The sequence below is a fragment of the Poecilia latipinna genome, unplaced genomic scaffold (assembly GCF_001443285.1).
Source record: "Poecilia latipinna isolate Pla-1442-1.1 unplaced genomic scaffold, P_latipinna-1.0 Scaffold142, whole genome shotgun sequence".
Taxonomy (NCBI): Eukaryota; Metazoa; Chordata; class Actinopteri; order Cyprinodontiformes; family Poeciliidae; genus Poecilia; species Poecilia latipinna.
This window is the reverse complement of record NW_015112758.1, coordinates 207,917-220,579: the sequence shown is the minus strand read 5'-3', so window position 1 is coordinate 220,579 and position 12,663 is coordinate 207,917. Positions and strand designations below refer to the sequence as shown.

General features: G+C 41.4%; 2 protein-coding genes across 11 annotated transcripts in view; both read right to left on the bottom strand.

Moving 5' to 3' along the window:
* The window catches only part of tns1b (tensin 1b), a 140,282-nt gene extending 133,841 nt beyond the window's left edge, over positions 1-6,441 (bottom strand). For 3 of the 10 annotated variants that reach the window (XM_015029057.1, XM_015029058.1, XM_015029062.1), the window contains exon 1: positions 6,064-6,438. In XM_015029057.1, the coding sequence (XP_014884543.1) occupies positions 6,064-6,150 (87 nt within the window). In that variant the 5' untranslated portion in view covers positions 6,151-6,438. Of the gene's footprint in view, positions 1-6,063 lie in introns of all 10 variants that reach the window. The other 7 variants (XM_015029061.1, XM_015029066.1, XM_015029070.1 and 4 more) reach the window with 5 other exon arrangements.
* Positions 6,442-7,495: 1,054 nt separating this feature from the next.
* The window catches only part of LOC106945403 (sterol 26-hydroxylase, mitochondrial-like), a 14,095-nt gene continuing 8,927 nt past the window's right edge, over positions 7,496-12,663 (bottom strand). Inside the window, exons 3-9 of the mRNA XM_015029056.1 lie at positions 11,361-11,560; positions 11,083-11,280; positions 10,129-10,292; positions 9,798-9,964; positions 9,624-9,705; positions 8,985-9,185; positions 7,496-7,889 (exon numbers count right to left, since the gene is read on the bottom strand). Of these exons, the coding sequence (XP_014884542.1) occupies positions 7,776-7,889; positions 8,985-9,185; positions 9,624-9,705; positions 9,798-9,964; positions 10,129-10,292; positions 11,083-11,280; positions 11,361-11,560 (1,126 nt within the window). The 3' untranslated portion in view covers positions 7,496-7,775. The remainder of the gene's footprint in view (positions 7,890-8,984; positions 9,186-9,623; positions 9,706-9,797; positions 9,965-10,128; positions 10,293-11,082; positions 11,281-11,360; positions 11,561-12,663) is intronic.

Genomic DNA, 12,663 nt, shown 5'->3' with positions numbered 1-12,663 from the left:
CCCGCCTTCACACTACCTTCACACTGCCTCCATACTGCCTTCACACTGCCTCCCTACTGCCTTCACACCACCTCCATACTGCCTTCACACTGCCTCCCTACTGCCTTCACACAACCTTCACACCGCCTTCACACTGCCTCCATACTGCCTTCACACCACCGTCACACAGACAGCGCTGTTCTATGATTGTAGAAAGACGTGAAGTATAACGAACCTTTTCGTTTAACTTTCTTCCGTTTCCAGCTGATTTGTCGGTTGCCTCCCCCTAGTGGTCTGGAGGACTTCTGCTTCACTGGAGCGAGTTTACATTCAGCATTTTTCCGTTTGCTTTCACTTTTCTGTTGCATTTATTTTCGTGAGAATTGGAGTTTCCATCATTCATGTGTTTGTGCCGCTTTGCCACCGTAGTTTTAACACCTATCAAAATAAGCAATCAATCAATTAATAATGATAAATTAAAATGATAATTTCCATTTGGGTAACAGTCGCTATGGAGACGCTCCCCTTTAATGTCATTGAAAAACCGCCATTTTGAGGAACGCTGCAAACATTTGACACCCAGCTCACACTTCCTGCCACTCTCACCTGTTTTTCCCGTCTAAGGAGACGGGAAAGAATGATTATTATTTTTTTAAATGCAATTTTGGTTACAGAGAGTTCTTAATCCATTTTAATTATTGTTATTTTCTTAGTTTATTTTGGATATTTAAGATGTTTTTCAGTTCCTGTGTTAAATGTTTATTATGAATTAAAGATTTTTGCTCTTTGATTGGACATACTTGCATTAATAGGCCACTATTATTTTTGTTATTGTTATCATTCTTCTTCTTATTATTATTATTATTATTATTATTGCTATTATAATTATTATCATTATTATTAAATGGTCTCAAAATGAAAATATTATTTATTGCAACAATTTCTGGGACAATGTATTGTGAATCACAATCTGCTATGACAGACCTCATGGTGACTCTTCAGTGTAAATTCTGGGCTGTTCGGTGGCCATTAATGAAGCGTTTTTATTACCCTGGAGAAATTATTTCTCTCATTTCCACACATCAAAAATCTAAAACCAAAAACTGAAACATTTCTCCAGAGGTCGGTTAAACTTGACCTCTGAATTGTCCCCCCCCCAGCAGACCAACAGAGGCGGCGTTGTTCTGCGGCGCGCGGCCACTCAGCACCGCCGGGCCGAGGGGAACCACCGGCCTCCCAGGGACGCTAACAGAGGACGCTCTGTGTGCCGAACGGTAAAACATCCGCTGGAATGCAGCGAGGGCCGCAGGTGACTGGGAGTTCACTTCATACCTTCATGTTCAACCCAGGAAGCCCAAACCGCCCAAACCGCCCGCCTCGCACCGCGGTGGGAAACTCAAACTGATGGGAAACATGAACACATGAACCTTCAGGTGTTTCAGGCTGTTTCTCCTGATTACCAAGCTACGTTCAGCCATTCAGTGACTCCCATCCATCAGATCCAGCCAATCAGAGCTCCGGTTCTGGAGGATCCACATCCTGGATGATGGAGCCTCTTCTCCAAGGCACAGGAACCTTCAACCATATCCTGATCCGATCTCTGATATTTGAGGCACGACTCGATTCAAAATCCATTTTCAGTTATAAACGATTATTGATAATGATTCCATCTTCAATCTATCGGTGAGTGAAGGATCCTCATGATCTACTCCAGTCCGCTTTACGAGTCAGAGACATTAAAGTCGTCCTCCATTTTGTTTTAACAAAGCGTTCAGCGAGAGCGCCCCCTTTCTGCAGCCGGACTCCTCTATGGACGACGATGTTGTAATTTCCATCCAGGAGTTTTTAACAACATGATAGTCTTTGTAGTTGTTTAGTGAAGAATCAATGAAAATGGACATAATTCCAGAATCAGGACAGTGGAAGCGGATTAGTTGGAGAGAAATATCAACATTTCTGCATGAAAGACGGCCATTAACCTTCTGACCAATCACAACACGCCTCTGCACCAGAGGGAGCGCCGCAGCTTGGCTCCGCCCATTAGCGTTGTTTCCGAAGTTCTCAAGCTTCATTTTCAACTTTGAACACGATAAAAGTTCTGTCCAGATCAAACGATGACTGCATGGCAACTTTTATGACTTCTGATGTAAAGCACTTTGACCTGTATTGCTGTGCTAATAAATCTGATTGATTGATTGATTGATTGATTGATTGATTGAAAGGTCAAGGGTCAGGGAAAGAGCAGATAACATCTCTGCAGATCCCACACATGCTGGACATGAACTATTTGGACTTTGACCTGCAGGGCGGCGCCACAGACACAGTTTCTTCCCTCAGACCATCCATCTCTATTATTTATAAAAATGTTTCTGCACAATCTTGACCAATCAAGCAGATTCTGATAAAACAACCAAAACTGCAGAAGAAGAAAATGTTGAGGAGGTGGAATAAATCTCTAGGATTTTATTTACAGTTCCATCCAGTCGTCTTAAGATCTTATTTGACAAGTTTATTGTTTAAATGTTATGAATTCAATGACGCAGAATAATTAAGCTCTAAAACATTTTTATAGGTTTTCCTTTAGAAAGTTTGTTTTTATTGTTTAAGTCTCCATCTAAACAGGATGCAGCTCCATCATTAAGATTTTACATTCAACTCGATTCTGACTTCACTTTCTGGTTGTAAAACAAGAAAAAATATAATGAAAACTCCAGTCTGCTGCATTTTAATAAACTCAAGCAGATATTTAAGGGCCGAGCATCAAACCTCCATCAGAAAATAACTGATGCAAATTTGGTGCAATATAAATAACCTCCATAAATAAAAGTTAATGTTCATTTTGCTCAGACAGGAAGCGAGCAGCAGCAGCAGCTTGTCCTCCGATCAGCAATCAGTTTTATTTGAATGATCAGCTGCTCAACATTTGACACCAGAGTTTCAATCTGCTATTCTGAGCTGGGAGCTCACATTTACTACGGAGCAGAAACAAGAAACAATATGCAACTGTTAGCATCAGAATCAGCCTTTAGCTCCATTTAAAGCCATACAATCCAACAGCAAACCCAGATTTATTGATCTGATCTAAAAGCCGTTTCCAGTCCAGCTCTCTGCCGATGGCCTCAGCCAGCTGTTCGTCGGAATGCAGGACCCTCGCAGCTTCACAGCTCTGAAGGAAACACACTGAGGGATGCCACACACCAACACACACTGAAACAACCTGTGTATTGTTGGAGTGGGAGTCCATCATGTGCAGCAGGAGAAAAACAAACAGCTGAGAGCAAATCTGAGAAGCTAATCTGCTTTTTAAAATTGATTATTGAAAAATAAAAACAAATTATGAATTACTTTTATAACTCTTTTTATATTCTTTTATTAACTTTTAGAGGCACCCATCTCATTTTACCCAGGAAAACAAACTTAGAGGTTAAATAAATTTTTATTAGAAATCTAAACTAAAGTTCTGAATAATTTTGGGTTTAACTCAGTGACTCAGGTTTTCACACCCGCATTTAAACTGAAATGTTTTTTCCACCTTCAAAGTTTATTTATCCTGAACAATGCAACCAGTAAATTGATTTATTTATAAATCATAAGAGGAGGAAATAAATTCAAACCCTGAAATAACCTGACTGTATAAATTTCTAAAATCAACATTTAAAGAGCAACTAACCTCCAAATTAAGTTAGCTTTTCTTTTTTTTATATAATTCTTTCCTTTCCATCTTTGTTTTTTGTAAATTCTGACATTTTTGTGTAAATTAGCTTTATTCTGATATATATTACCCTGAAACCGCCGCAGTGCTGCCCTCTTTGGGTTGAACGGTGGTTACTGCAGTTAAATTTTCCGATTGGTTCCAGAGGTGTGTATATTCAGGTGCGTTAAAATAGTCCAGAAATTACGATTCTTCTCTGTAAAGTCTGAAAATCAGCACAACTCAGAAAAAACTGCAGAAAGTCTGAGTGGAACAACGTTTAAACTTCTGTGGAGAAAAGAGACTTTCAGCTGCTTCCATCCACCACTCCATCACTCCGTCTTATAAAATATTACAGAGACATTTTTGCAGGAAAAAAAGGAGTTGTGATGTCATCAGAATCAAACCCCAACAAGTTTGGTATTCAAAACGTTGCATCATAACTCTTTGGTAGCTTCTAGTAAAGCAAGTAAGTAAACCTGTATGTGTATGATATTTTAAGATATAAGAAATGTCTCACCATAAACAGTCCAACAGCCAAGAGGAGATGTTAAAAATCAAGAAAACGCAATAAAAAACAGGCTGTATTATGTATATTCCAGCCACATAGGATTACTTTATAGCACAATAAAGTAATTATGTTACTTTATGTGGATATAAAAATGCTCTATACATAAAAGATGACTCAGAAGAAAGTTGGTATTTTGAAATTGGGTCTCTGTCTCTTTAAGAACCTCCTGTTCTCACTAAGTAGGAGGTTCTTAAAGAGACAGGCTGCGCTTTGTGTGTGATCAAAGGATCTGTCAAACAAGAATGAAAGAATCAAAGCAACCCTCCATGTATGTTTACGATGAGGGAATAACAAAATAACATGATATAAACCTCAAAAAATGTAGATTTCACAGGATACTGCCCCTTTAAGGATCGAGGCTCAGGAGAAATCTGGCAGCAGATTTTCCACAAAGAGAAATTATTCCAACTCCTCTCAATAATCCCTACTGGGATTAGATGTGTATTTGTAATAAAATGAACCAAAGCTTTTCCTCCTGATGTCCTCAGGACTCACTCGTCTCTCTTGCTGTTTTTGGATAAATTGTTGACCAGATATCATCTGTCATGCAAACATCCACATATTTATGTTTCCATGTTAAAACAAGCTGAAACACGGCAGCGCCGGTCAGAGCAGCATTCCCACCAAACCCGGCCAGACTCCGGATCCCTGCTGGGATGTCAGCCGGGTTTATCGCTAACTGGACAGAAACAGCAGCTCTGAGCTGAACCGGCTTCACCTCCTGCTGCTCTGATGGACGACAACGTAGCTGAACGCCACGAGAAGAGACGGAGAAACATCAGAGAATCAAAACAGACGTCTGTGTAGGAGGAGAGGAGCAGATACAACCCAAACCAGCCCAGGTCCTCCAGCTGTGATCAAATGGATCTGTGATCAGCTGCCTGCTAACTGCTGCAGACAGGAAGTGGGACTCTTCCAGCTTCCTTTCATTAAGGTGAACAGTCTACCTGGTCTACCTGCCTCCCACACAAAGGCAGGGTTAAGATGGAGGCATTAGGTACTTCAGATGTTCCCCAGGTGAAAAATGACTCAGTTCAAGAACCTGGAGACAGTCTGAGGAGAAAAACCTACGATTTGACCGGGAATCAGAGACGAGATGGACTTAAAGTTTTATTATTCTTCCACGAACAGGTTAGGATCGATCTATACCATACAGCTTTGAAAAGCAGAAGTGGAGCCTCCTGCACAACCAATCAGAATGCAGCAAGTGGTTTCTGGATGGCAAATCAACAACAGAACACTTGTCTTGTGTTTTCCAGCAGCCATTGTGCAGCGCATACAGTGGGAAAACCAGTTGATGAAACGGACCAGGTTGCCAAGTAACGGGCGGAACTCCACTGTGGTTGCTAGGTAACAGAGCAATGTGACTCAGTGATCGGGTTTTTTTCCAGACACCAAAAAATCTGTAACTTATTGCCCAAAACAACTGACTCTTAAAAACATTTCCATTTTTAATGAGTTTCTTTAGGACACCAGTCACATAAAGAAGTTTTATTTATATCACTAAGCTGCTCATGGTGACTGTATTTAGGATTTATTGAAGCTTTCAATGAAAAAACAGTGGAGAAAACGGTAAAAGTATAAATCCTAACAACAGGGACAGTTTCGGGGGGTTAAGCGTCATTAATTGAAATCAAAATTCTCATTATGATCAAATTTATCACGTTAAATGCCCACCACTAGATGGGAACATGGTGTTTCTGCTTAAAGGTTCAAGAATTGGACTGGAAAGCAGTTAAACTTTATAACTTAAGGAAAACTTTATAAAAACCAGATGACCAGATTAAAAATGGCTTTCCTGAGACTTTTGCGGCTTCCTCACCTCTTTATTCTTCTCGTCCTCATGCTGGTAAAGGGGCATCTGCAGAAAGTCCTCTTCGCAGCAGATGAAGCTCACCGTGCATCCCATCCGAGCTCCTCCACAGACCCATCCAGCAGAGCGGCTTCCTCCCGGCCTCTCGCCCGGCTCCCTGCGGCTCCCAGCGGCTGTAGGCGGCCAGGAGTCAGGACCTCATTGCGGCCGAGCTGCCCGCGGCCTGCCCGGCATCACTGCGCTGGAGAACCCGATCAGCCCTGCGGGGAAGTTTCCAGGTGTTTCCGCAGCTGCTCCGCCAGTCTGACGGAACAAACAGGTAGTCTGCAGACTGAGGCTGAAGCGACACTCACTCACCTTTACGTGTGTCCCAACAAGCCGCTCTCTGATTGGCTCTTCGGGCTGTCGCTCAGGATCAAAGCGCACATGTTGGAGAAGTTTTAAAAAGCTTCTGGTTACTTTAACTACCAGCTATAAAACTAAACCACGTTCCTCTTTTCATATTTTAAACTCAGCGGCATCTGTTAGTCTGGACTCAAATATTTACTGCAAACATTTGGCTCTGAAGTTCAACGGCTTTTTGATGTAGTAACACCGCCCCCTGCTGTTTGCTTTAAAGCAAAGCAGGTATACTAACGTTACAGTCAAACCTGAGCAACAATTTGGATTATTTAGCCATAAGAGAAAGAATGGCTAAATATTCTTTCAAAGTCATATTTTCACCATGCTATTCGTATAAATTCCACAATAAGCAACTAAATATTTAATTTAAATATTTTGTTTATTGACTAATTATCTTGCTTGCTAATTAAATGTTTAGGTACAAAATAAATATTTACTAAGCAAAATATTTAGTTCAGAATGTAAATACTTAGCTCTAACCTAAGTATTTATTTAGAAAATTAAATATTTATCTCCTAGCAAAATATTTTGCTATTGAGTTCGCTAAGAGCTAAATATTTCATTTCAAGTTATTTAGCTAGCTCCAAATGTTTAGCTAAAAACTAAATATTTAGCTTATAAATCAGTATTTGTATCAATATTTAGCAAGCTCAGAGCTGATTAGACTTTAATTTTAGCAAGCTTATAATATTCAGTTTGGTATTTAACTTAAAACTAAATATTTAGTTTTATAACTAAAGATTTAGATTCAAACTAAATACTTGGCTTGCCAAGTAAATATTTAGTTTGGATCTAAACTTTTAGTTGGTTAACTAATTAAACCTGCAGCCTCCTAAAAGCAGATTCTTGCTGCTCTCATGGTCCACAGCTGCTTGGTTATGTAACGGCAGATAAGATTGTTTAATCTTCAAAATCAGTTCCACATATGTGAGTCTTTGATCTCTCAGTCATAATAAAAAGCGGCGCTTCATTCAGCACTTTGCTCCATACGGGAAGACGTCTGCCTGACCTCAGCTGCAGCTGCGATGAAGGTTAGAGCAAAACCACAAGCACAGAGATTTATTTTGTGTTTTACATAAAGTGATCAAACAAAATCTATTATTTACAACATAAGCCATATAAAAAGTCAGATAATTGATGGTTCATCCACAGGAGCTGGAACTGATAATAGTAAAAACATTAAATGTGCTGATTACAGTAATAAATGAGAAAGCCGTTTTGTTTTGCACGTTTGTTTCAGATCTGCTGCCACTCTCCCGTAAAGCTGTGGTAATCCCACGGCCCACTCGACCCGGTCGGACTCAGGCAGGTCTGGTTCTTCATCTGTCCACAAAGTGCAGGTCCAGTTGTTTGTCTGGAACCAGAACTGTACGGTTGATGCTTTTCAATTCGCCGGTCGTCGGGTCTGGCTTGACTTCAAAGTGACGAATCAGCTGAAGACAAAGAACAGAAAGTAAATAAAGATAGTGAAGCTTAAGTTGAATAATTTATGTTTAGAAATGGGTGGATTGGTGTGAAGTTGAAGCGTTGACTTCAGAGATTCAGACACCAAACTGGATCTCATCTGGTGTTGAAAGGTCCTGGTTCTGGTCTGTGGGTCTTGGAGTTTCTGTTTGTGATGTTTCATGCCTCAGTGAATTTCTATGGAAACTCATTGGCTCTGTGTTAAATTAAAGCTTCTTATTTGGATCATATTTTGATCTACTGTCTGTTTCCTGTGCCTCAAACGTTCTCGTTTTATTCAGGGTTTGTTCTGAAGCTAAGGATAATGTTCTCATGCAGATTATGCTGCTTCAATGTTCTGTGTTGAGAAAACGTCTTTATTTCTCCCAGCAGTGTCACGATCTGTGTTTGTGTGTTTATTTTTGAGTTTTTCTGTGTTGTGCTGTTCCCTGTGAGTCTCTGTCCTGTCCTCCCCGTTTGTCTCCCAGGTGTGTCTCGTCCCCTTGATTACCCCGTGTGTATTTAAGTCCACCTGTAGTCTCCGTCTCTTGTCAGATCCTCGTCGTTGTTAGCGTCATTCCTCATTCTTCGTGTCCTACGTCAGTTCGCAGTTTCCTCAGTAGAACTGTATAGTCCTGAGGTTTCATGTGTCAGTCTTTGTCAGTCGCTACCGGTATTAGCTGTGTGCTAACGTGCTGCCTGTCCTGGACTGTGAGATCTTCATTAAATTCATCATCTTCTCCACACCTGGGTTCTCTGCGTCATCTCCTCACCACCACCAACCATACCGCTTCATGACAAGCAGGCAGTAACTCTATGCAGACGACACTCCGCTCTATTCATGTTTAGTGTTAAAACATTATTTATAAGATTCCAGGGTTGGATTGTATCTGAATCCAACCCAGAATCAAACATCAATCAAAATTCCTGATCTTAGCTGGAAGCTTCACTCAGTTGGTCACGGAGTTCCACAGGGTTGTGTGCTAGGACTATTTAATGTTTTATGATATGATTCTGAATTTCTAATCTTTCTGGAATCAGAACCTTTTTAAGCTTCTTTATCATGATGTTGCATTGTTTGCTACCTGAAACAGAACCAAGTACATCTCGAGTTCTGCGATCCTGCGACCGACGCAGCCTCGAACGCCGTAGCCAAACGGGATGGAGCCGAAGGCGTTGGGCCTTTGGCGGCCGTCACGGAGCCACCGCTCCGGCTTGAACCGGTACGGTTCTGGGAAGGTGTTCTCATCATGACTGATGGCGTAGTGGCAGAACGTGAAACCAGTCTGGAGAAAGACGAGTCAAAAGATTCAGGAACGTTAGAACGGCCCATTCCCACCTTCCAGAAGACATCCACCCAACATAAACCTTTACACCGACAGTAAATACTAGTGTTAGGCCTCCATTTTACTTAAACGGATTGATCTGGACGCCATCTTGCTGATGTCACAAAAGGTTACATAAATTTGAGCCTGGTAAACATTCTGTCTGGGAAACTAACCCGAAAAGACGCCACAGATTCACGTGTGGATTAATTTTATTCTAACCAGCTGGTCAGGAAAGAAGACTTAAAACATTTAAATTATCAGTTAAAGGTCAGTTGTTTCTGAAGCCATTCACCTTTAATTATAATGTTTCTTATCACTTGTAAAGGTGTTACAGATGTTCACAGTAAATATGTGAAAAATATATGATAGTGGATTATAAAGAAGAATCAGACCCACTTTCTTTGGAAACTGATATCCACCAACAGAAATGGGTTTTTCTGTTATGATCCGTGCGTTCATAGGAACCACAGGGTACATCCTGTTGAAGATCAGTTCAGCAGATTGTTAACGGTGTGTGGTTATTAGAGTGATTCTGGTTAGAAACACCAAAGCCTGTCCATGCTGTCTGACCTGAGAGTTTCCTTGATCACGGCTCGTAAAAACGGCATCGCAGTGACCTCTGCGGCGCTGGGGACCCGGTCCGCCGGTACCAGAGAGGAAACCTCCTCATAAAGTCTGTCCTGGATTTCTGGGTTCCTGGACAGCTGGTACAAAGTCCAGGTCAGGGTGTTGGATGTCTTTGAGACAAAGACACAAACATGCAACCAGAAAGTAACTTTAAAATTAATACCAACAAAGTTGATAAACACCAAATGTTCCTGGAAAGAGCTTTAAGCATCTGGTGTGTCAGAAATACTTAAACGAAGGAGGATGTTGACTTGTTCAGGACTTGTGTGCGTACCGTGTCCACGCCGGCTAACAGCAGCTCCGTCACGCTGGCGTAGACGTCCTTATTGCTCATCTGGGTGTTGGACAGGAGGTAGGTCAGATATTCACCCTCCACATCCTGGTCGTTGTCCACTCGCTGCTGAATGTCCTCCATCTTCTTGTCGATCAAAGTTTTAGCTACAGGAAGAGCAAATGAAGCTTGGTATTGTTTCAGTCTCTTATGTTTGATCAGGGCTCATAATTCTCTTTCTGCTGAATTTAACTGAGCTAAGAGTTCAGGCAGAGTTTACTGCTTCCTGATGTTACACCAAAAATCAGTTAATATTGTTATAACTGCCTGTTTTAATTGTTTAAACACCAAATATACCTTAATATGAATAAATGCACAAGGTGGAAACCATCCTGGCATTATCGTACACATTTACAACATTTACAGTCTTCCTTATTTCTGCTCTCAGTTCTTCAGCCAATCAGCTCTGAGGCAAACGAATGATGATTCATGTATTCATGCTTTCCAATGATCTTATGGTTAAAACCTTCAGAGGAGCGTCTACGTCTCACTCAGGATGTTTCTGGAGCGTATTAAACTCTTACAACCTACGGCAACCCAAAAGTGCCACAAGTTGCTACCTTTTCCTCACATTTGGTTAAAAAAATCAAGCAAGTCAGGATTCCATAAAATACCTCTAAATCCAGTCTGAAGGCTGTTTTTACACCATCTGAACAACAAAAACCTGCATTTATTCAGGTCACTGAAAGCTGCTCTTTGTGTTGGAGTTTAATGTTTAATGGCCTGAATGAATGCAGTTTTTTTTTGGCAATCAGAAAGTGGTGTGGTATTTTACAGCCTCCTGACTTATAAACTCCATCTCTTGTGCGACTGTTTCTCCAGACACATGGCAGCAGAACGCGGTGATTTGTGGCACTAGCAGCCTGCGACGCTCACCAGTTGTTTTCTCCAACTCACCGAAGCTGAAGATGCCCTCCCAGCCAGCGATGTAGCGCCCCCAGAACGGCAGCAGGCTGCGGCTCCACTTGGGCGTTATCACCACAGCCATGCTGTTGGAGAACATCTGGGCGATGGAGTTTATGAATTCTTGGGTTCCGGCAGGAATTTCCTTTTCCAGGCAGCCGAGCCGAGTCTCAAACAGGATGGAGGCGATTCCTGGATGACAAAACAATTAACCCCAAATTAAAAACCAGATGTCAGAGTACTGGTTCTTGGGAATGATGTTTGCTGCACACCTTCCAGAGAGAACAGATACAGCTCATTGGACATGTCAGGAACCAGGTTGCCTGTTGGGCTGCAGCGACGCAGATGTTTGATCCGTTCGATGAAGTCCGTCACCACGACGTTGATCACCCCGTCGTACTGAGCTGAATCCCTGGGATGAAGCATCCGCTTGTTGAGAACCGCCCTCAGCTTGTACCAGCGCTCCCCTTCCCTGGCAGCACAAACAGCTCATCACATTTTATAAGGATGGAGAGAAAATTAATATCAAGCCCAAAGTTGGTGATGTTGAGTGAATTGTGTTTTTGGTTGTGCTGCATATCTTGATGTTTAGGTTTGCAAGACAAAATATACAAAATGTTTACCTTCACACTAAAAGGATATTTTGGTCAAAGTGGTGTGAACACAGCACCCTGAGGAGCTCCGCAGCTCAGCTACATGTACAGCAGAAACACCATTCAAAGCCCAGACAGCTCAGACGAAAAGATGAAAAAAGATTTTAAAAATGCAGTTTAATCCTTATTTGATTAAACCGAAGTTTAAACTGAATTTTCAGTTTTTACAGAATTGCCAGTTTTAGGTGTTTTCACACCTGATAGTGTGATAAACTCGGTCGATTGGGGACCAAAGTTACATGTGCTTCACTTTCAGCTGAGCAACCCTGTTCCCCTCCTCGCCTGTGGGGGCGCTGCACCAAGAGGAAATGAAGGAAACAACACAAAAACATCCAACATGCTTTTCATTCAGTGTGGAAATACTGAGACATGAGTTTTGCATTTAAAAACTCATGGACACATTAATATTTTCACCGTTCATTATATTATTTCAATGTCATTTTCAGGGTTTTCCCCTTCACCCTGCATCCAAAAACTGGCGGGAATAACCATGGCAACCAGTGACGGGGAGTTCTGAGTCGCTATTTTTTTACGTGTTAGCTTGGGACTATTGGATGAACTGCCTTTCCTGGTGTCTGTTTCAAAAATAAAAAACAGGTCTACACAGTCTGAGACTTAAATAAAAAATGCAGTAATTGCAGGAGAAGATCCTGAGCAGTGCTGCCCTAAACCGCTGCTGTCCATCTTTTCTTTGACAAACTTCATCAATTGTGTTTATTGTAAATTTTCTCAAAACATTGTACTGATGCCAACTGACCTGCAGGTGACAGTATTTCTCACTTCCACCACTCTGCTGCCTCAGCCTGACCTGATGTCAAGTTATCGTCTGTGGTAACAAAAAGCTAGCTATTTAAGTTCTTAAAAAAATAAAAACGTTTGTGTGTCCAGTATGTCTGATTTTTTTTTTTTTTTTTTTTTTTTT